General features: G+C 42.9%; 1 protein-coding gene across 7 annotated transcripts in view; it reads left to right on the plus strand.

Moving 5' to 3' along the window:
* The window catches only part of LOC122559107 (metabotropic glutamate receptor 7-like), a 736,921-nt gene that overhangs the window by 522,610 nt on the left and 193,287 nt on the right, over window positions 1-21,024 (plus strand). For all 7 annotated transcript variants that reach the window (XM_043708410.1, XM_043708414.1, XM_043708411.1 and 4 more), the window contains exon 7: window positions 19,520-20,455. In XM_043708410.1, the coding sequence (XP_043564345.1) occupies window positions 19,520-20,455 (936 nt within the window). The remainder of the gene's footprint in view (window positions 1-19,519; window positions 20,456-21,024) is intronic.

The raw sequence follows: 21,024 nt of genomic DNA on the forward strand, positions 1-21,024 counted from the left end.
TGCATTATACACAGAAGTATCTGCCATTGTTCCTCCACTGTCATCCCTGCTGAGGTATTGCACCATGGAACTTTGGCCAGCTCCTCCCTCATAGCTCCATAGTTCCCTTTATTCAGCAGAAATATTGTCACTTCCGATTGTACCCTCTCCATTATACACAGAAGTATCTGCCATTGTTCCTCCACTGTCATCCCTGCTGAGGTATTGCACCATGAAACTTTGGCCAGCTCCTCCCTCATAGCTCCATAGTTCCCTTTATTCAGCAGAAATCTTGTCACTTCCGATTGTACCCTCTCCCCCTCAAATTGCAGATTGAAACTTATTGTAATGCCTCCCATAATTTTGTAATCCTCTGTAAGGTTCTCCCTTAGCCTCCCAAATTCAAGTGAAAACAAACGGAGTCTCTCCAATCTCTGTCCATAGCTAATGCCCACCAAACTAGGCATCACTCTGGTCAACCTTTTCTGTACCCTGTCCGAAGCCTTCACATCCTCTTGTAGTGTGGCAACCAGAACTGTATGCGGTATTCCAAATGCAGCTTAACTAAAGAACTATACAGCTGTAATTTAAATATTCTGTGCCCTGACCAATGAAGGCAAGCATGCCATAGGCCTTCCTGACTGCCCTATCCACTTGTTTAGCCATTTTCAATGAACCGTGGACCTGCACACCTCAATCCCTCTGTATGTTGATACTTCCATGGTGAGACTTCCAGTCCTAACCCTGTAGTTCTAGAAAGGTGTGACAGTGATCCTGCCTCTATCATTGTCAGGATTTCAGGCAATCCCATTGTGCTAAGGAGCCCAGGCAAAGAGAATCATAGAGATGTACAGCATGGGAACAGACCCTTCGATCTAACTTGTCCATCCCAACCCAATCTAATCCCACCTGCCAGCCCCCACCCATATCCCTCCAAACGTTTCCTAGCCAGCCCCCACCCATATCCCTCCAAACGTTTCCTATTCATATACCCATCCAGGTGCCTTTTAAATGTTGCAATTGTACCAGCCTCCACCACTTCCTCTGGCAGCTCATGCCATACACGTACCACCCTCTGCGTGAAAATCTGCCCCTTAGGTCTCTTTTATATCTTTCCCCTCTCACCCTAAACCTTCACGTCCAGTTCTGAACCCTCGTTCTGGACTCCCCAAACCAGGGAAAAGACTTTGTTTATTTATCCTACCCATGCCTCTCACGATTTTATAAATCTCTATAAGGTCACCCCTCAACCTCTGATGCTGCAGGGAAAACAGCCCTACCCTATTCAACCTCTCCCTATAGCTCAAATCCTCCAACCCTGGCAACATCCTTGTAAGTCTTTTCTGAACCCTTTCAAGTTTCACAACATCTTTCTGATAGGAAGGAGACCAGAATTGCACACAATATTCCAACAGTGGCCTAACCAATTTCCTGTCCAGCCGCAACATGACCTCCCAACTCCTGTACTCAATACTCTGACCAATAAAGGAAAGCATACCAAATGCCGCCTTCACTATGCTATCTACCTGCGATGCTACTTTCAAGGAGCTACGAACCTGCACTGAGGTCTGAGATCTACTGTACGATTGCATCCTGCATTAAATCTTCCACAAAATGCATCACCTCAAATTTGTCCAGATTAAGTTCTATCTACCATTTTTCTGCCCAAGTCTCTAGCCTATTTGTATCCTGCTGTGCCTTCTAGCAATCATCCTCACTATTCACAGTTCCCCCAGTCTTTGTGTCTTCCACAAACGTAGTAATCGGACAACCTGCATTCTCCTTCAAATCATTTACTTTTATTTGAAACAACTGAGATCCCTGCACTGATCACTGTACAAGACCACTGGTCACAGATCTCCAGTTTTAAAAAAAAAACATTTTCACCACTACTCTCTGTCTTCTGTGACTCAGCCAGCTCTGCATCCGCAGAGAAGACTGATAAATTTGTCAACCCAATGAATTCTGCCTGATTTTAGTTTGGTTTTTGAAAAATCTTGTTACTACTTCCTTCAAAATGAGCTCTAGCATTTTCCAATACCAGATGACAGGCTGACTGAACTGTAGTTTCCTGCTTTCTACCTATCTGCTTTCTTAAAGGAAAAGTCTCTTCAATGTGATTTTATTAACACTTTGAACAAGTGGTGGAATATTTTCTTTCTGGGAACAGAGATAGAAATTAAGTGGTTAATTAGGAACACATTCATAACAATTCTTTGTTTGATTTCTAATCCACCCTAGATTGATGGATCAAAGGTCTGCTATGTATATTTGTTAGTGCATCCTCAGCTTAATTATCTTCCACTGTTTCATGATGAGCTTTTCTCTGTCATGGCATCAACCGTGATTGTTCAGTGATGATTACACTGTCTTCAAATCCATCCAAAACATCTCCTGTAACTCATCAGGCCATGCCAGTTTCACAAAAACATCTGAACAGTATACAGGCATGTGCTGACATGGCAGACAACATTCATGCCATACAAATTATCAGCAATGAAAATCTCAACAATTAAAGGCAAGCCCTCTATCATTGGCTTCAATGGCAGCGCCATGCACAAATCCTCTCCCATCAATGTATCTGCTAGCAGAAGCTTCCGTGAGCCAGGCACATCAACGTCATGGTTATAAGAGGATGGTTTGTACCTAAAAAGACCTCCCAATGTTAATGTGAGACAAGTAGTATGTATACTCAACCAACAGTGTACCCATTTCAGGTGGAAATTGAGGTGTCACAAAGGATCACACCTATGTACAAAGAATATGAAATACTGGCTCGCACTCTGTGTGCAATGCCAATAATTCAAATTATCGTTGATTTGTTTTGAAATCTACAACACAGTACTGAACTGGAAGGAGGTGCCTGATCTTGCCTTTTTCAGGACCACATTAATCTTTGTTTCCATTTCAGATTAAACTATTGCAGGTTTTATATTAAAAAAAATGTGGATTGTGCACACACTATCATTTTTGATTATGATTTCTAGTGACATATCTAATACTTGCCGAGGATATAACTGCTTTTCCTGATAATGAACCTTGCCCTGCTTCTGAAGATAAGCGATTCATTTTCCCCCTTATCCTCAGATGAACGTAGTTTACATATCGACTTTGGTTCTTCTATCTCTAACTTTGAAAGGAATTTATTTTTGACGGAAGTGAGATTGCAAATATCACAGTCGACCAGGTTCTTCAATTGCGCAGCAGCAATGAAAAGCATTTTCTTTGCCCAGTGAGGAAGCTAATTGAAAGGTCAAGCTCCCAGTTCAAAACACCACCAAGGCCAGAGTGAAACGTTAGGAAAGTGAGCGATTCAAAAGGGAACAACTGGGAGCAAAAAGATTGTGTTCCAAGTACATTTGGGCCATTAGAATTAAAAACTGAGGAGGTGACAAGTTCAACAGGTTGAGGAGGTGTTACCATCAGTGTTTCATGCTAATACATAAAGTTTTGCAGGTCTGAGTGATGTTGATACACAACTAGCCTCTGTTCCTCTAACCTGCTTCACCATCCAGTGTTTACATTGTTGGGGTGGGGTGCTCAAAATCAAAGCTCATTATTGTGAAAACTGTCTTGAACTAATGGCATTTATGCAACATGAATTGCTGATTTATAACTCTACAAGTTAACTCTGTTCTTTCCTAAACCTCCCCCTTCCCAAACATAGGCATGCAATACATTAATATTATTGGTGATTTTTAAAAGATCAGGGAGAAATAGTCTGATAGCACCAGTTTGCACTACAGATTCAATGAGCGTTTTCTTTCTCTTCCTTTCAAATCCTTTTCAATTCTTTGTTGTTGACATAAGGCTGTTTGCAAACCATTGAAATCTTTCATTCACTGGTTAAGCATATATTCATTCACTATCTTTAAAGGCATTGTTTTCTCTTTTAACAAGGGGATTTGCAGAGAAAACTAGAGGAAGACAGTTAGCTGTTACTGGAAACTTTCTGGTACCCCCACAAGAGAAAGAGAGAGACATTGTTTTTTTTGATGCTTTCTTTTTGCAGCTGCTTGTTCTCTGCTGCATTGGCTCCATAAATGCCATGATCACCTGGTCAAGGACCAATCGGAAATGTTGTCAAAAAGTTTTCCTTCAGTTCAGAATCCATCAGTTCCATGACGTCTATCTCTGCTCTCTTACTGTTCCAGGAAAACACATTGTACACAATTCACAATGTGCTCATAGAGTCATACAGGATAGAAACAAACCCTTTGATCCAACCATGCTGAACATAATCCCAAACTCAACTAGTCCTACCTGCCTGCTCCTCCAAGCCCTTCCTATTCAGGTACTTATCCAAATGCTTTTTAAACGTTGTGACTGTGCTCATACCCACCACATCAGGAAGTTCACTCCACACCTTAAATTAGATTAGATTACTTACAGTGTGGAAAAAGGCCCTTCAGCCCAACAAGTCCACACCGACCTGCCGAAGAGCAACCCACCCAGACCCATTCCCCTACATTTACCCCTTCACCTAACACTACAGGCAATTTAGCATGGCCAATTCACCTAACCTGCACATTTTTGGACTGTGGGAGGATACCGAAGCACCCAGAGGAAACCCATGCAGACACGGGGAGAATGTGCAAACTCCATTCAGACAGTTGCCTGAGGTGGGAATTGAACTCAGGTCTCTGGTGCTGTGAGGCAGCAGTGCTAAACACTGTGCCACCGTGCTGCCCACATGAACCACCCTATGTCTAAAAATATTCCCTGTCATGTCTTTTTAAAATCTTTCTCCTCTCCCCTTAAAAAATGTGTCCCCTTGTCTTTAAATCCGCCATTCTAGGGAAAAGGCACCTACCATTAACCTGATCTATACGCATCATGATTTTATAAACTTCTATAATGTCACCTCTCAACCTCCTACGCTCCAGTGAAAAAAGTCCCAGGGGTGGCACCCTGGTGGGGGCAGCACAGTGGCTCAGTGCTTAGCACTGCTGCCTCACAGCACCAGGGTCTTGGGTTCAATTCCAGCCTCGGGCGACTGTCTGTGTGGAGTTTGCACATTCTCCCCGTGTCTGTGTGGGTTTCCTCCAGGTGCTCCGGTTTCCTCCCACAGTCCAAAGATGTGCAGGTCAGGTGAATTGGCCGTGCTAAATTGACCATAGTGTTAGGTGCATTAGTCAGAAGGAAATGGGTCTGGGTGGGTTACTCTTCGGAGGGTCGGTGTGGACTGGTTGGGCTGAAGGGCCTGTTTCCACACTGTAGGGAATCTAATCTAATCTAATCTATCCAGCGTTTCTTTATAACTCATACTTTCCATACCTGGCAACATGCTGGTAAATCTCTTCTGAACTCTCTCTATCTTAGTAATATCCTTCCTAAAACAGGTGATTAAAATAAGCATAAGTTTTAAAACAGCAGCCATATCTTTGCCTGGTCTCCTTGATTTAAAGCAGGTTCTTACCTTTTCAGTCCACAGTCCAAAAAGAGAGGAAATATCAAGATGTGCTTTTTTAAAAAATAATCGCTAACATTGGTTGTCATGCTTTTCTCTTTGTCATCTCTCTGTGTGAGAAATAACTCAAGTTCTGAAAGCTTGGATTTGAAGACATAATTTTGCTACTGATCAGTAACTGTTCCAATATAGTAACATCCCATGGATGATTTGGACCACTGGGTCTGTTTCCATGCAGTACATCTCTATGGCTCCATGATTATGACTCTAATCACAAAAACAAAGTTACCATTCAAGTTCAGCAGATCATAGTGAAGGTAAATGGAATACTGGCCATTATTTCAAAGTACATGGAATGCAATATCCGAAAGTCTTTCTTGAAATAAAGGGCACAATACAGAGCACTAGTCAGACCAAACCTGGAAATCACTTTGGACTCCTTATCCAAGGAAATATATAATTCCTTTGGAGGTTGTGCAGAGAAGGACTAGAGTGATCCTGAGTATGGAGGGAATGTTACATGAGGAGAAGTTGAGTAGGGACTGTAATTGCTGGAGCTTGGACGAATGAGAGGCAAATATTTAAGATTGTTGGGAGGGGTTGACATGATAAATACAGGAAGGTTGTTTTCCATTCTTGGAGAAACTGGAACCAGAGGGCATAATCTCACAGTAATGGGACACCCATCGAAGTTAGAGATGAGGAAGGATGATGGTTCTGTGGAAATCTTTATGTCAGAGCACTCTGGAGGCTGGTTGTTAATTATATTCCATGTTGAAAAAAAGCAGGTTTTAATCAGTAAGGGAATGGAGGGTTATAGTGAAAAGGCAGGAAAATATTGTTAAAGATTATCAGATTAGCTATGATCAATGAATGAGACTATCTTTTGCCACCTTCACAGTTGTTGAGGTGCACAGTATTGCTTCACCTTTCTGCTGGGAGGAACTTTTCAACCACACGTTATTTTTTGGCACCTCACACAAACATTACTGCCAATGAGCAATGAGCTCCCAATGGTTGTCAAACAGAGAGAGCTTGGCGTTCAAGTACATAATTCTTTGAAGTTTCCAAAACATAGAGACAGGGTGGTTAAGATGGTGTTGAGCACATTTGCTCAGACCTTTGAGTACAGGAGTTGGGAAGTCATGTGAGGTTGTACAGGAAGTTGGTGAGACTCTTCTGAAGTTCTGTGTCCAGTTCTGGTAAGCCTGTTATCAGAAGGATATTAAGCTGGAACCGGTTCAGAAGAGATTTACCATGATGTTGCTGGGAATGGACGGTTTGAGTGATTGGGATAGGCTGGGACCTTTTCACTGCAGCTTAGAAGGTTAAGGGGTGACCTTTTAGAGGTTTATAAAATAAGGGGTTTCGATAAGGTGAGTAACAGGTATCTTCTCCCTAATGTGGGGGATTTCAATGCTCTGAGGTAACCTTCTTCGCTGTCCACTATGCCTCCAATTTTGGTGTCATCCAAATCATTTATATAAATGCTGAAAAGTAGTGGACCCAGCATCAATCTTTGTGGCACACCACTGGTCACAGGCTTCCAGTCTGAAAAGCAACGCTCCACCACCACCCTCTGTCTTCTACCTTTGAACCAGTTCTGTACCCAAATGGCTAGTTCTCCCTGTATTCCATGTGATCTGACCTTGCTAACCAGTTTACCATGAGGAACCTTGTCAAACGCCTCACTGAAGCCCATATAGATCATATCCACCGCTCTGCCATCATCAACCCCCTTCATTAACTTCTCAAAAAAAATTTAAGTTTTTTAGACATGATTTCCCATGAACAAAGCCGTGTTGACAATCCCTAATCAGTCCTCACCTTTCCAAATCATGGCAATCCTGAGGGACAGGTTTTTCTCGAACAACTTGCTCACCACCGATGTCAAGCTCATCATTCTATAGTTCCCTGGCTTTTCCTTATCACCTTTCTTAAATAGTGGCACCATGTTAGCCGACCTCCAGTCTTCCGGCACCTGACCTGTGACTATCGATGATACAAATACCTCAAAAAGGGGTCCAGCAATCACTTCCCTAGGTTCCCACAGAGTTCTAGGGTACAACTAATCAGGTTCTAGGGATTTATCCACCTTTGTGCTTTTAGACATCCAGCCTCTTCTCCTCTGTAATATGGACATTTTTCATGATGTTGCTATTTATTTTCCCATGTTCTGTATCTTCCCTGTCCTTCTCCACAGTTAACACTGATGCAAAATACTCATTTAGTTTCTTCTCCATCTCCTTTGGTTCCATGCACAGTCTTCTAGGAGAAAGTGAGGACTGCAGATGCTGGAGATCAGAGCTGAAAATGTGTTGCTGGAAGAGTGCAGCAGGTCAGGCAGCATCCAAGGAGCAGGAGAATCGACGTTTCAGGCATGAGCCCTTCTTCAGGAATTCTTGAAGAAGGGCTCATGCCCGAAATGTCGATTCTCCTGCTCCTTGGATGCTGCCTGACCTGCGCTTTTCCAGCAACACATTTTCAGCTTCCATGTACAGTCTGCCTTGCTGATCTTTGAGGGGCCCTATTCTCTCTCTAGCTACCTTTTTGTCCTTAATGTATTATAAAATCCCTATGGATTCTTCTTTATTCTATTTGTGAAAGCTATCTCATATCCCCTTTATGCCCTCCTGATTTCCCTCTCAAGTATAGTCCTACCACCTTTATACTCTTCTAAAGATTCATTCGATCTCTGCTGTCTATATCTGACTTATGCTTCCTTTTTCTTGACCAAAACTTCAAATTCTCTAGTTATCCACCATTCCCTAACCCTACCAGCTTTGCCCTTCACCCTAACAGGAATATACTGTCTCTGGACTTTGGTTATCTCCTTTTTGAAGGCTTCCCATTTTCTAGCCGTCCTTTTACCTGTGAACATCCACTCCGTGCCCCACCCCCCCGCCAATAACCTTTGAAAGTTCTCGCCTCATACTGTCAAAATTGGCCTTCATTCAATTTAAAATTGCAACTTCTGTATCCAGTCTATTCTTTTCCAATACTATTTTAATACTAGTAGAATTATGGTCGCTGGCCCCTAAGTGCTCCCCCACTGAAACCTTAGTCGCTTGCCCTCTTGCAAGAGGACGTCCAAATCCCTCTTTGGTTGTAGCTTTCTGCAGTCTTTCTCATTTAATTAATAATCTGTTTATTCTTCCTTCCAAAATGCATAACCTCATATTTTCATGTTATATTCCATCTGCCAAGTCCACTGCTCAAGCTTTCAATGAGTCTGGATGAGGAATATCGAAACCGAGCAAGCCCTTAGTAATGTGAGCAGTTGGCGTTCACATCACAGACAAATGATGGCTCATCATAGTCTCCATACAGTGGTAATTGGAGGAATCTGACAAAGAGGGCCATGCAATTCTTCTCCATGGAACTTGGGCTCTCTCTATCTCTCTCCCCCCATAGTACTCCAGGTGTGGTTTCACTTAGGCTCTATACAATCATAGCAAGACATCACTGCTACTGTACTTGAATGGTTGCTTGCTGTGTTTGCAGGCACAACTTAGATACTCTGAGCTCTCCTTGAAATGTGGCACAATTGGCATTAATGACTGCTTGCTTCTAATTGGTCAAAATGGCGATGAAATTTTCCGTCAAGCTTTGATTTAAGGATATATTTGTGGTGGGGCAGAGCTGTGGCAAGGAAGAAGAGACAAAGAGACCAATCCTGCACCTCAGGTCAGATTAGCTTATGAGATATTCTGCCTCGTGTGTCCAAAGATGTGTGAATCAGCATGTTCCCCACTCACCCATAGCAGAAACATGCAACACTGAGCCATCCTCAAACTGAGGGAGAGCCTCTGACAGCAATGTGCATTTGAAAAGAACTGCCTCTTAGATAAGCAGTCAGGATGAGACGTGCTCACGTTTCTTCTTCCAGAAGGTACACAAAGAGAGCTCCGTGCTCAGCAGCCTGAAGGAAGAAGATGGCTCGATAACGTCATCTTAGGCTGACGTCATGAGGATCAGCAAATCCTTCTATGCCAGTCTGTATTACGTGAAGCCAACTGACAGTGCAGTCTCCCAGTCGTTCCTGTCCTCTATCATGGAGTTCTTAGATGACAGAACACGGGAGAGGCTGGACCAGCCGCTATCTTTGGACGAGCTGACCAAGGCCCTCGAGTCCTTCAAAAAGAATAAAACTCCCGGAAGCGACGGCTTACCGGTTGAGCTCTATTCTGCTCTGTGGGACTTGATTGGCCAGGGCCTGCTGGAGGTGTATGTCAGTATGCTTCGGGCAGGTACCATGAGTGAATCCATGAGGAAAGGCATCATCACCCTCATCTACAAGCAGAAGGGGGAGAGGGTGGAACTCAGAAATTGGAGACCAATCTCACTATTGAATTCAGATTACAAAATTTTGTCAAAGGTTATCGCCAACCGAGTCAGGTCTGCTCTGGGGTTGGTGATTCACCCTGACCAAACCTGTGCTGTACCGGGCAGGAAGATCGCTGAGAGTCTCGCACTCCTCAGGGATACATTCCCTACATGCAGGACAGAGAGTTGGACACCTGCCTGATCAGCCTGTACCAGGAGAAAGCCTTTGACAGGATATCACACACATATATGGGCCTTGGGGAGGGAATCTACAATTGGATCAGACTGCTCTACACCAACATTGTCTGTGCAGTCTCAATCAATGGGTGGGAATCAGATAGCTTCCCAGTCAAATCTGGAGAGGGGCAGGGCTGCCCCCTCTCTCCTGCCTTGTTTGTGTGCTGCATAGAGCCATTTGCTGAGTCCATCAGGAAGGATGCAACCCCATGAGGGGTGACTATTCCTGACAGTGGGGGCCTGCAGATTAAGGCCTCCGTGTACGTGGATGACGTCGCCATTTTCTACTCGGATCCGTTGTCCGTGCGCGGACTCATGTGCATATGTGACCAGTTTGAGCGGGCCTCGGGGGCCAAGGTCAACCGAGGCAAGAGTGAGGCCATGCTCTTCGGGAACTGGGCCGACCAATCCTCGATCCCCTTCACCGTCAGGACCGACCACCTGAAGGTGCTGGGCATTTGGTTCGGGGGGGGGCTGGGGCATGAGCCAAGTCTTGGGAGGAGCGTATCAGCAAAGTGAGGCAGAAACTGGGCAGATAGAAGCTACGGTCGCTCTCCATCGCGGGAAAAAACCTGGTCATCAGGTGTGAGACACTGTCATTGCTGTTATACGTGACACAGGTCTGGCCTGTTCCTAGAACCTGTGCCGCTGCAATCACCTGGGCCATCTTCCAATTTTTATGGAGATCAGAGATGGACCAGGTCCGAAGGGATTTGATGTATAAAGATCTGGGCAACGGGGGAAAAAACACACCCAATGCCGCCCTCACTGTGATGACCACCTTTGTGTGTGGCTGCATCAAGCTGTGCGTGGATCCCCGGTACGCAAACACCAAATGTCACTACGTACTGAGGTTCTCCCTGTCCCTGCGAAGGATGGGCCTGGCCTCGCTGCCGCGGAATGCTCCGAGTAGTTGGACCGTTCCATACCACCTGTCCTTCATGAAGAAGTTTATGAAGAAAAACACCTTTGACCACAGGTCCATCAGGAAGTGGTCAGCACCTAGTGTCCTTGAGACACTTTGGGAAAAAGAGAAGGCTGATCCTATCGAGCGGTTCCCTGAGCAGACTGTCAAAGCCATTTGGTAGAATGCCTCATCGCCAGAACTTTCCAACAAGCACCAAGACATGGCTTGGCTGGTCATGAGAAGGGCTCTGCTTGTGAGATCCTTTATGCACGCCTGCACTCTCAGCCGCACCGCACGCTGCCCTCGAAGCGGCTGTGGGGGGGACGAGACTGTCACGCACCTCCTGCTGGAATGTGCCTATGCAGAAGAAGTCTGGAGAGGAATGCAGTAGTGTTTGTCGAGGTTTGACCTGAGCGGGCCGTGACGCGGGACTCCGTGCTCTACGGCCTGTTCCCCGGGACGCACACCAAGACGAACATCAACTGTGCCTGGAGGATCATCAACTCGGTGAAGGGCACTCTCTGGGCAGTCCGAAACCTGTTGATCTTCCAGCTGAAGGAGTTGACCTCGACTGAGTGCTGCAGACTGGCACATTCCAAGGTCCAAGACTATGGGTTGAGGGACGCGCTGAAGCTTGGAGCAGCTACCGCCAAGGCGCAGAGGGGAAAGACCACCGTATAGCATCTGCCTGCCTAAGAAGAACAGGGGGCCCACGCAGTCAATTGGGCTCCGCTGACGCCTCAGCAGAGGAGCTGGATAGTAAATGTACAGAATTGTATATAGGAAAAATAAATTTTTGATGTCTGTATGTATAGTAATGTAATGTGTACACCAGAATGGCACAACCAATTGTAAAGAGACCCAAATAATTTTATGAATAAAGTTTATTTTTGAAATTCAAAAAAGTGATCTGACTTTATTAGTGTGTGTGATCAGTCCTGTTTTCTATCAACCTAATAACTGACCATTACTAACAATTCCAATAGTTTCTTGTCTCTGCTCCTGGGAGACTCTGCTGCATATCAGCAATGGCATGCATTCATTCCTTTCAGCAATTTGGGGTGCTGGACTGGCCTCTGTAAACACAAACAGGAAAACTCATGTTGATGGCTTTGGTGTCCATGGCATATAACCAAGCACAGACTGTACAGACAATCTCTGTCAAATAAAACAGCTATTACAAGGGGGCATAGCTTTAAATTGAGGGGGGGTAGGTATAGAACAGATGTTAGGGATAGGTTCTTTACTCAGCGAGTCGTGAGTTCATGGAATGCCCTGCCAGTAGCAGTGGTGGACTCTCCCTCATTATGGGCATTTAAGCGGGCATTGGATAGGCATATGGAGGATAGTGGGCTAGTGTCGGTTAGGTGGGCTTGGATCGGTGCAACATCGAGGGCCGAAGGGCCTGTACTGCGCTGTATTCTTCTATGTTCTATGTTCTAAAACCTGAACGGAACAACCCCCAAGTGTAATGTCATATTGAAGTTAACTTCTGTGGGTCAAAGGTAAAGGTCAAGAATGGTCAGCATATTTTGGAACCAGAAAATCCCTCAATATGGATGATCAGTAGCCAATTTAATTGGGAGGCCAAAGGTTAAATTTTGTGTGTGGGATGAAATGCCAATTACTGTTCAAAATAGCCTAAACTAATGACTCTCAGAAACCAATAGATATTATCTTGTAAACAAAGATATTTTTGTTCTAAACAGAGAAATCCTTTAACCTTTTAGATTTGCAACTCATGAAAGAAACATGTCAAAAATTTGTTTCATATATCAGGAGAAAGCTCTACATGTAAACTGTGTGAAGTGTTTAAATTGCATTATAATTCACCTTCACTGTGTAAGTTTCTTTTCAGTCTTTAAGCTGCAGTTGTTCACTTCCAGACAAGATGAACAAGGCCAGCATTAAACACAACGAGGTAAAAACAATGACTGCAGATGCTGGAAACCAGATTCTGGATCAGTGGTGCTGGAAGAGCACAGCAATTCAGGCAGCATTGAATTGCTGTGCTCTTCCAGCACCACTGATCCAGCATTAAACACAGCTTAAGTTACAATGATCTGACTAAGTAAATATTCTAATTGTTCTGTTCTAGGAATGAGCATTCAATTATGAGCACATTGAGTGCAGTCTTTTGTACTAATCAGCAATGGAATTGCCTTGGATAATGGACGGGCTACTTTGACACAATCTTGGCACTTTTAACCTCACAACAAAACCTTGCAGGAGAATGTTATGAATGCTATTTATTTAGCTGTTGGCTTCACAGATGTTTCTCCTGTGGAATTTTATTGCCAATCTCAAAAGTAATTCCTCTTGTCCTGAAGTATCTTTCTATCATTTTTATGCTCTCTCAGTGTATGCTTCTTTGATACCAAACCAATGATGGCTACTTGTATCCAGTAGTTTTGCACTTCTGATCATGAGTTGCGATTCTTTTGATTTTTCCTTAATAAAAAGGGAATTAGTTCTTTACAAAATTTTGAAAGCTAGTTTTTAATTACGAGTTGAAGTGAAAATCTTGTCAGCTGAACCTCAAGGTCCTGAAAGGAATGAACTTTTGTAGTCTTAAGTCAGCATTAATTTTGGATCCAGAAAATCCCTTAATATGGATGGTCAGTAGACCATTTCATTGGGAGGTTAAAGGCTAAATTTAGACAAAAATAAGAACAGCTGATCCTTTCCTGAGCATTTGGCTTAGATATATTACACACATCATGGCTCAATATTATCACTCTTGCTTGTGATTCAGAAATGTATAGGTTCAAGCCCCACTCCTTGTAGGCTGACACTTTGGTGCAGCTTTGCGAATGTGCTACACTGTAGAGCAGTGAGAGACGTTGTATGGATGGGATAGTAAATGACTTCATAAGCCACTATTAAAAGTTTCCATGTATCATTTGAAGAAGAGCAGCTGTCTTAGCTAAACGTTTACTCCTTAACGAACATCACTAAAACACATAGTGGGACCTTGCTATGACATAATTGACTCCTATGTTATTTACATTGCGTTATAAAAATGACTGTTCTTAGAAAATATTAGCTATAAAGTACTTTATGAAAAGTCACGTTTAACATGAATTTAGCTGCACAAAAGCATTGTGGATTTAAACATCGGCTGCAATTAGCAATAGCTGGGACATTAAGTTCCTTTGGCTCTAAGGCCAATGTACAAAACTGTCAAAAGTATTTATTGTTCCTTAGGTTCATCAGGCTTCCCTTTGGTGGTATTGCCAGTATTCCTAAATTAATGATCTTCGAAAAGTACATGATGTCTGAGTCAATTCCTTTTACAGTATTAATTTATGCAAGCTTGGAGTCTGGGGAAAGTAGACTCATCCTTTAATCTTGTCTAGCCCATCAAGTGCTCATTGTTCACACCTTATACACTTGACTGGTTGGAATGGTTCATATGATGAGTACTTGATTTTTGGATAAAATCCATTCGCTCAGCTTCCATTTCAATGACAAGGTCGATTGTAATGAAACTGAGCTACGCTGCCTGAGGTAACATGAGACTACATGGAAGCTGGCCTTTCCATCAATTTATGAGAGACTTGAGTCAAAAGTTATTCAAATGAAATTCTGAACATTCAAACACATAATGGTTTATCAGTTTAACTTGTGTTGTACTGCCAGTTTCCTGTCTCTTTGACAAGGTCTTAATATCTCCTTATGTGGCCTAAATGTCATGATATTTTTGATGTGCTAATTCTGTCACAAAAGGGATTTGCTACCTTAAAGGTCATAAATAAATGCACAGTATTGCTGTGCAATTAGCTTATAAATACAATGATGAATTAAACTGAGCATTATGGCCTTTTGATGTGGTATTTGCTGCCTTTTGGAACTAATAGAAGAACATGGTGCAAGCTCATGCAACCGTTCAGAATAGTGTGGAAAAAAGCAGCGAGAAGCTCTCTAATGCAGAACCCAGTCACATCGTGCAAATTTGAGTTTGAGATCCCTGGAATGACAGGTCTAACATATGAGGAACGGCTGAGGATACTGGGATTGTATTCGTTGGAGTTTAGAAGATTAAGGGGAGACTTAATAGAGACGTACAAAATAATACATGGCTTGGAAAAGGTGGATGCTAGGAAATTGTTTCAGTTAAACGAGGAGACTAGGACCCGTGGACACAGCCTTAGAATTAGAGGGGGTCATTTCAGAACAGAAATGCGGAGGCATTTCTTCAGCCAGAGAGTGGTGGGCCTGTGGAATTCATTGCCACGGAGTGCAGTGGAAGCCGGGACGCTAAATGTCTTCAAGGCCGAGATTGATAGATTCTTGTTGTCTCGAGGAATTAAGGGCTACGGGGAGAACGCTGGTAAGTGGAGCTGAAATGCGCATCAGCCATGATTGAATGGCGGAGTGGACTTGATGGGCCGAATGGCCTTACTTCCACTCCTATGTCTTATGGTCTTATGGTCTTATGGAGATTTGAATCTGCTTCTGTGAATTGTTTGTTTTGCTGTGGGCAGGAGTTAAGTGTTGGGTGTCTGCCCAACTTCTGGCAGGCTTCAACCCCTTTCAAATAAATGATTAAAGACTTTGTCAAAATAATGAATTCCAGCCAACCATATTGAATGTAGAAAGGACTTTTTAATTACTATATCCCTTTCAAGGAATGGGTGTTTGAAATCCGAATCATACCCTTTTATTTAGAGAAATAAGAAAATTAATCATTCTGGGCTCGTATAGAGTATTGTATGCTGCAAAAAGCATAATATATTTAAAAACATTTGCAGCACTGGCGGAAATTTTCTTTCCGGCATTGCATTGTAAGCCATCTGTCAGTCATAGGAACAAACCAAAACAGCATTTCCACAAAAGAAAGCATTTACTTGTACCAAAGCAAATCTAGTGTACTATTCAAAGAAAAATGGGCATGTTTCAATGTTATTTTAACCTGTGGAACCAGCCATAGCTCTGGTAAAATGGTCTTCCTTGGCCATTTGGTATACAACTCTCAGGCCACAACAACATCTGACACTTATGCAGTGTCTTTAATGTAGGTAGAAATGCCTTTGGGTCCTTCAGGATCGTTAACCAACAAACATCTAACATTGAACCACATGCAGATATTTGGACAGGTATTGAGGGAGGTTTTATGAAGAGGTTGAATGGAGGAAAGTGAGATGGAGAGGAAGAGAAGTTTATTAAGTGCATCCTAGATGCAACTCACTCAGTGGGCTATTAGTGTTATTTAAAACAATTTACAACACCTTACAGCTCATTACTATGCAAGGGTACTTGAATGACTTGACAATGTAATTGAAGAGTTCCAGGTTCAGCAGGCTCACTAGGAAGGGTCTGTGTTCAGGGCACTCAGAAATGGCCAATAGTTCATCTGACAAATTCTACAAGGCAGAGAAGTTATGGCCTCTGAGAACACTGGCTAGTTGGTGCAAGGCAGATGACCCTCTGGGAAGAGAGTCTATATTCCCTTCACACATCAGTCACAGGCGAGGTTCCAGAGGACTGGAGAATGGCCAGTGTTGTTTCCTTGTTTAAGAAGGGCAACAGGGATAGTCTGGGAAATACAGGCCAGACAGCCTAACAATAGTAGTCAGGACATTATTGTAGAAGATTCTTATGGACAGGACTTACTCATATTTGGAAATGTTTGGACATATTAACGATAGGCTTTATGCAGGGGAAGGTCACAAACTTGATTGAGTTTTTGAGGAAGTGATAAAGGTGATTGATGAGGACAGTGTGGTGGATATTATCAACATGGACTTTAGCAAGGCCTTTGACAAGGTTCCTTGTGGCAGGCTGATACAGAAGGTGAAGTCACAAGGATGCACCGTGAGTTGGTAAATTGGATACAGAACTGGTTTGGTCATGGAAGACGGAGAGTAGCAATGGAAGCATATTTTTCTGACTGGAGATCTGTGACTTAAGGTGTTCTGCAGGGATCAGTGATGGGACTCTTGTTGTTTGTAATATATTTTAATGATTTGGAGGAGAGTGTAGATAGTCTGATTAGTAAATTTGCAGAAGGCACAAAAATTGAAGGAGCTGTGGATAGTAAGGAAGATAGAGGATACAACAGAATGTAAAAAGGGTGGAGACTTGGCAGGTGGAGTTTAATCCAGATAAATGTGAGGTGATGCATTTTGGAAGGTCTGATGCAAGAAAGTAGTTTATGGTAAATGGCAGAAGCCTTAGTAGCATTAGTATACAGGAGTATCCAGGCATACAAGTCCACAGTTCCTTGAATGTGGCAACACAAGTCGATAAGGTGGTCAAGACGATGTATGCATGCTTGTCTTCATCAGTCAGGGCATAGAGTGGAAAAAGTGTCAAGTCATTGTGCAGCTATGTAGAATTTTAGGTTAAACCTCATTTGGAATATTGCATCCAGCTCTGGTCTCCAGACTAGCAGAAGGATGTGGAATGTCTGGAGAGGGTACAGAAAAGGTTTACCAGGACGTTGCTGGTTGGAGTGTATTAACTATGAAGAGAAATTAGACAAATTTGGATTGCTTTCGCTTTACCGTTGGAGACTGAGGGGCAATCTCATAGACTGTTTACAAAATTATGAGAGGCATGGATTGAATGATAGTTAGAATCTTTTTCCCAAGGTAGAAATATCAAGTATTAGGGTTAAGGTAAAAGTGGAAAAGTTTAAAGAAGACGTGAGGCATACGTTTTTGACATAGTGTTAAGTGCGTGCAGTGTACCATCAGAGCAGATGATAGATGCAGATGCAAGGGCAATGTTTTAGAGGCATCTTGATGAATGTAAGAATAGGCAGGGAATAGAGGGATGTAGACCACGTAGAGGGAAAAGATATTTAGTTTACAAAGGTGTCATGTGTCAGCACAGTCTCGGTGGGCTAAAGGACCTATATGAAACTTACAGAATACTTAATAGTGGATGTTGGGAAGATATTTCCATTGGTGGGAAAGACTAGGACTCGAAGGGCCTGTTTCCCCACTGTAGGGAATCTCATCTAAATAAATGACCAGAACATCTATTTTAGATGTTTGTTGAGGGATGCATATTGGTCAGAACAGAAGAACTCCCCAGCTCATCCTCAAAATGTGCCATGGGGTTTTATATCAAAGTGGGCTTTTATATCCACTTGAGAGAATGGATGGGCTAATGATTTAATGTTTCATCCAAAAGATCAAATCTCCAACAGTACAACACTCCCTCAGTATTGTACTGAAGTGTAATCCTGAATCATGTGCTCATGTATTGGAAGTGAGACTAATCATATCATTGGAATTCACCTGAATTTGACCTGCAAAGTTCTTCAGTGGCTTATCCAGCTCCCAACTGATGACTAACATGACTTTAAAAAAATCTTGTTATTGTTACTACAGCTTGCCATTTCTATCTTCCACAATCATCCCTTTGGTTGCTCTGATACCTGCTGTTAACAGATTAATGGAATTGGTATGGTCACTTTGGCAAAGTATTTGCTTTCTCATGTAGAGGATGGTGCATGTATGGAATTAGCTGCCAGAGGAAGTTGTGGAGGCTGGTACAATTACAACATTCAAAAGACATCTGGATGGGTACATGAATGGGAAGGGTTTAGCGAGAAATGGGCCAAATAGGACTAGATTCATTGCAGATATTTGATCAGTATGAAAGAGATGGACTGAATGGTCTGTTTCCAAATAACTATCTCAAACATAAGTAAGAAAGAAAGGTTGATGATATATTTTGAAATATTAAGAACTTTTAAAATGTTACCAGATAAATGAACATTATGATATATTAACAAAGATATTTTTAAGTATTGGGACAGTTTTTCAGCCTACAAGGTTTACTTATATTCCACCCAAGTCGCACCCTACCTATTTCACCTCACTGTACCAACATGTCCTCTTCATTTTCTTCCCCCCCCCTTCACGTACTTCTATATATGACTTAATCTTAAAGGCATCAGTACTACCCACCTGAACTATTCCTTGTGATCACAACTTCCACAGGTCTCCGTTCTGAATGAAGAATAATTTGAAGAACTGCCTTGTTCCTATAGAAAGTGCATATTCATAGAATCCACAGTGTGGAAACAGGTAATTCGGCCCAACAAGTGCACACTGGCCCTCCGGAGTATCCCACCCAGACCCAATCCCCTAGATTTCCTATGACTAATGTACCTAACCTACACAACCCTGAACGCCGTGGGCAATTTAACACGGTCAACTCACCTAATCAGCACATCTTTGGACTGTGGGGGGGAAAAAACAGGAGCACCCACAGAATCTCTGTAACAAAGAAATATTTGTCAGTGGCAGGGACCATTAGTCTTGAAGAACTCCCAGAAATCGATCCAGACTTATTTTCAATTTTCAGGTCAAGAACCATCAAAAAGTAGCAGGAGTGATAAACCTTGCATGTACATGGGTTCACAGTCTCAGAACTTGATTTATTTGATTGACATTTCTGGCATTTTTCTCTTGACTGTTTTACATTTCAGGGACGATGACGATGACAAGAAGCATGTGCAGAGGTGAATTCTTAAATCACTTCTGTTAAAAGTGGGTCTGGTATGAGTATTTTTGGTGACCTCTTTTAGGTCAAACACAGCGAATCTGGTCACACCAGTATGGCTAGTTCATTCATTCCATCTGAGTAGAATAAGTCCAAGGACCTCACACTGTGCTGATCTTCTGTTTGCCTCTTCACAGGTAGAAGACATGCTCTGGCCACGGGGAAGCCATGAGCTCCCTACCTCGGTCTGCAGCTTGCCGTGCAAATCTGGAGAGCGTAAGAAAATGGTGAAGGGCGTATCCTGCTGTTGGCATTGTGAGCTATGTGATGGCTATCAGTATCAACGCGACGAATTCACGTGTTCCCTTTGCAGCTACGACATGAGGCCTAACGAGAACCGGACTGGCTGCAGCCAAATTCCGATTGTGAAGCTCGAGTGGCATTCACCGTGGGCCATTATCCCAGTGTTTCTTGCCATGCTTGGAATCATTGCCACTATTTTCGTGATGGCTACTTTTATACGGTACAACGACACACCAATTGTACGGGCGACTGGACGGGAGCTCAGTTACGTTCTTCTCACAGGGATATTCCTCTGTTACATCATCACCTTCCTAATGATTGCCAAACCCAACATGGGAATTTGTTCGTTCCGCCGCATCTTCCTGGGCCTCGGAATGTGCATCAGTTATGCAGCTTTATTGACTAAGACCAACCGGATTTTCCGCATCTTTGAGCAGGGCAAGAAGGCTGTGACAGCACCCAGACTCATCAGCCCGACATCCCAGCTAGCAATCACATCCAGTCTCATATCAGTCCAACTTCTCGGAGTCTTCATCTGGTTTGGGATTGACCCACCAAATACCATCATCGACTACGATGAGCAGAAGACCTCTGATCCTGAGCTGGCGAGAGGAGTCCTCAAATGCGACATTACAGATTTACAAATCATATGCTCCCTGGGATATAGCATCCTTCTAATGGTGACATGCACTGTTTATGCCATCAAGACAAGGGGCGTCCCAGAGAACTTCAATGAAGCTAAGCCTATAGGATTCACTATGTACACTACCTGTATAGTATGGCTTGCCTTTATTCCAATATTTTTTGGGACTGCTAAGTCAGCAGAAAAGGTAGGTAGATCTTTTTTCAAAAATTATACTTCTTGGTTTCTGTGTGAGATTGATTCACTGTTTTTAAAACATTTCTTCTTCATATTGTTTGATATTAGCTGCTCTAGCTGTTGGTTTAGGAAATGTGTTCAGTAAGCACCAATCTTTGTCTTTGTTTCAGTGGTGGTTAATTTAATCATTAACAATATGGACAGGTCACAGTGGTTATTATAACTACACACCAATGCCTGTTTCGCTTTCCTCAGAGTGAATATTGATATTCATGTACACAGTTCTTAATTAATTCTTCCTGTCTTCTTTCCTTGTGTGTTTCCTCATATCTTCCTGGAGGTTTAGGCTGACGTGTCCGACAGAACTGTGATTAAAATTGCTCCATAACCAGGAAATGGGTTATAACGTCCATTGTGTTGAGCCAACCAATGTCTGGTTCTCGCGCTGTCCATCATGAAAGAGATTGTGGTTCATATATTTAAGGTGCTGTAATTAATTATACTCATCAGGCACACCAATGCTCCCCCAGACTCTGAGGAATCCTATCCAACTATGGAATTCAAATTTCAGCTGGTCAT

This window comes from Chiloscyllium plagiosum, chromosome 18 (genome assembly GCF_004010195.1).
Source record: "Chiloscyllium plagiosum isolate BGI_BamShark_2017 chromosome 18, ASM401019v2, whole genome shotgun sequence".
In the NCBI taxonomy this organism is placed as follows: domain Eukaryota; kingdom Metazoa; phylum Chordata; class Chondrichthyes; order Orectolobiformes; family Hemiscylliidae; genus Chiloscyllium; species Chiloscyllium plagiosum.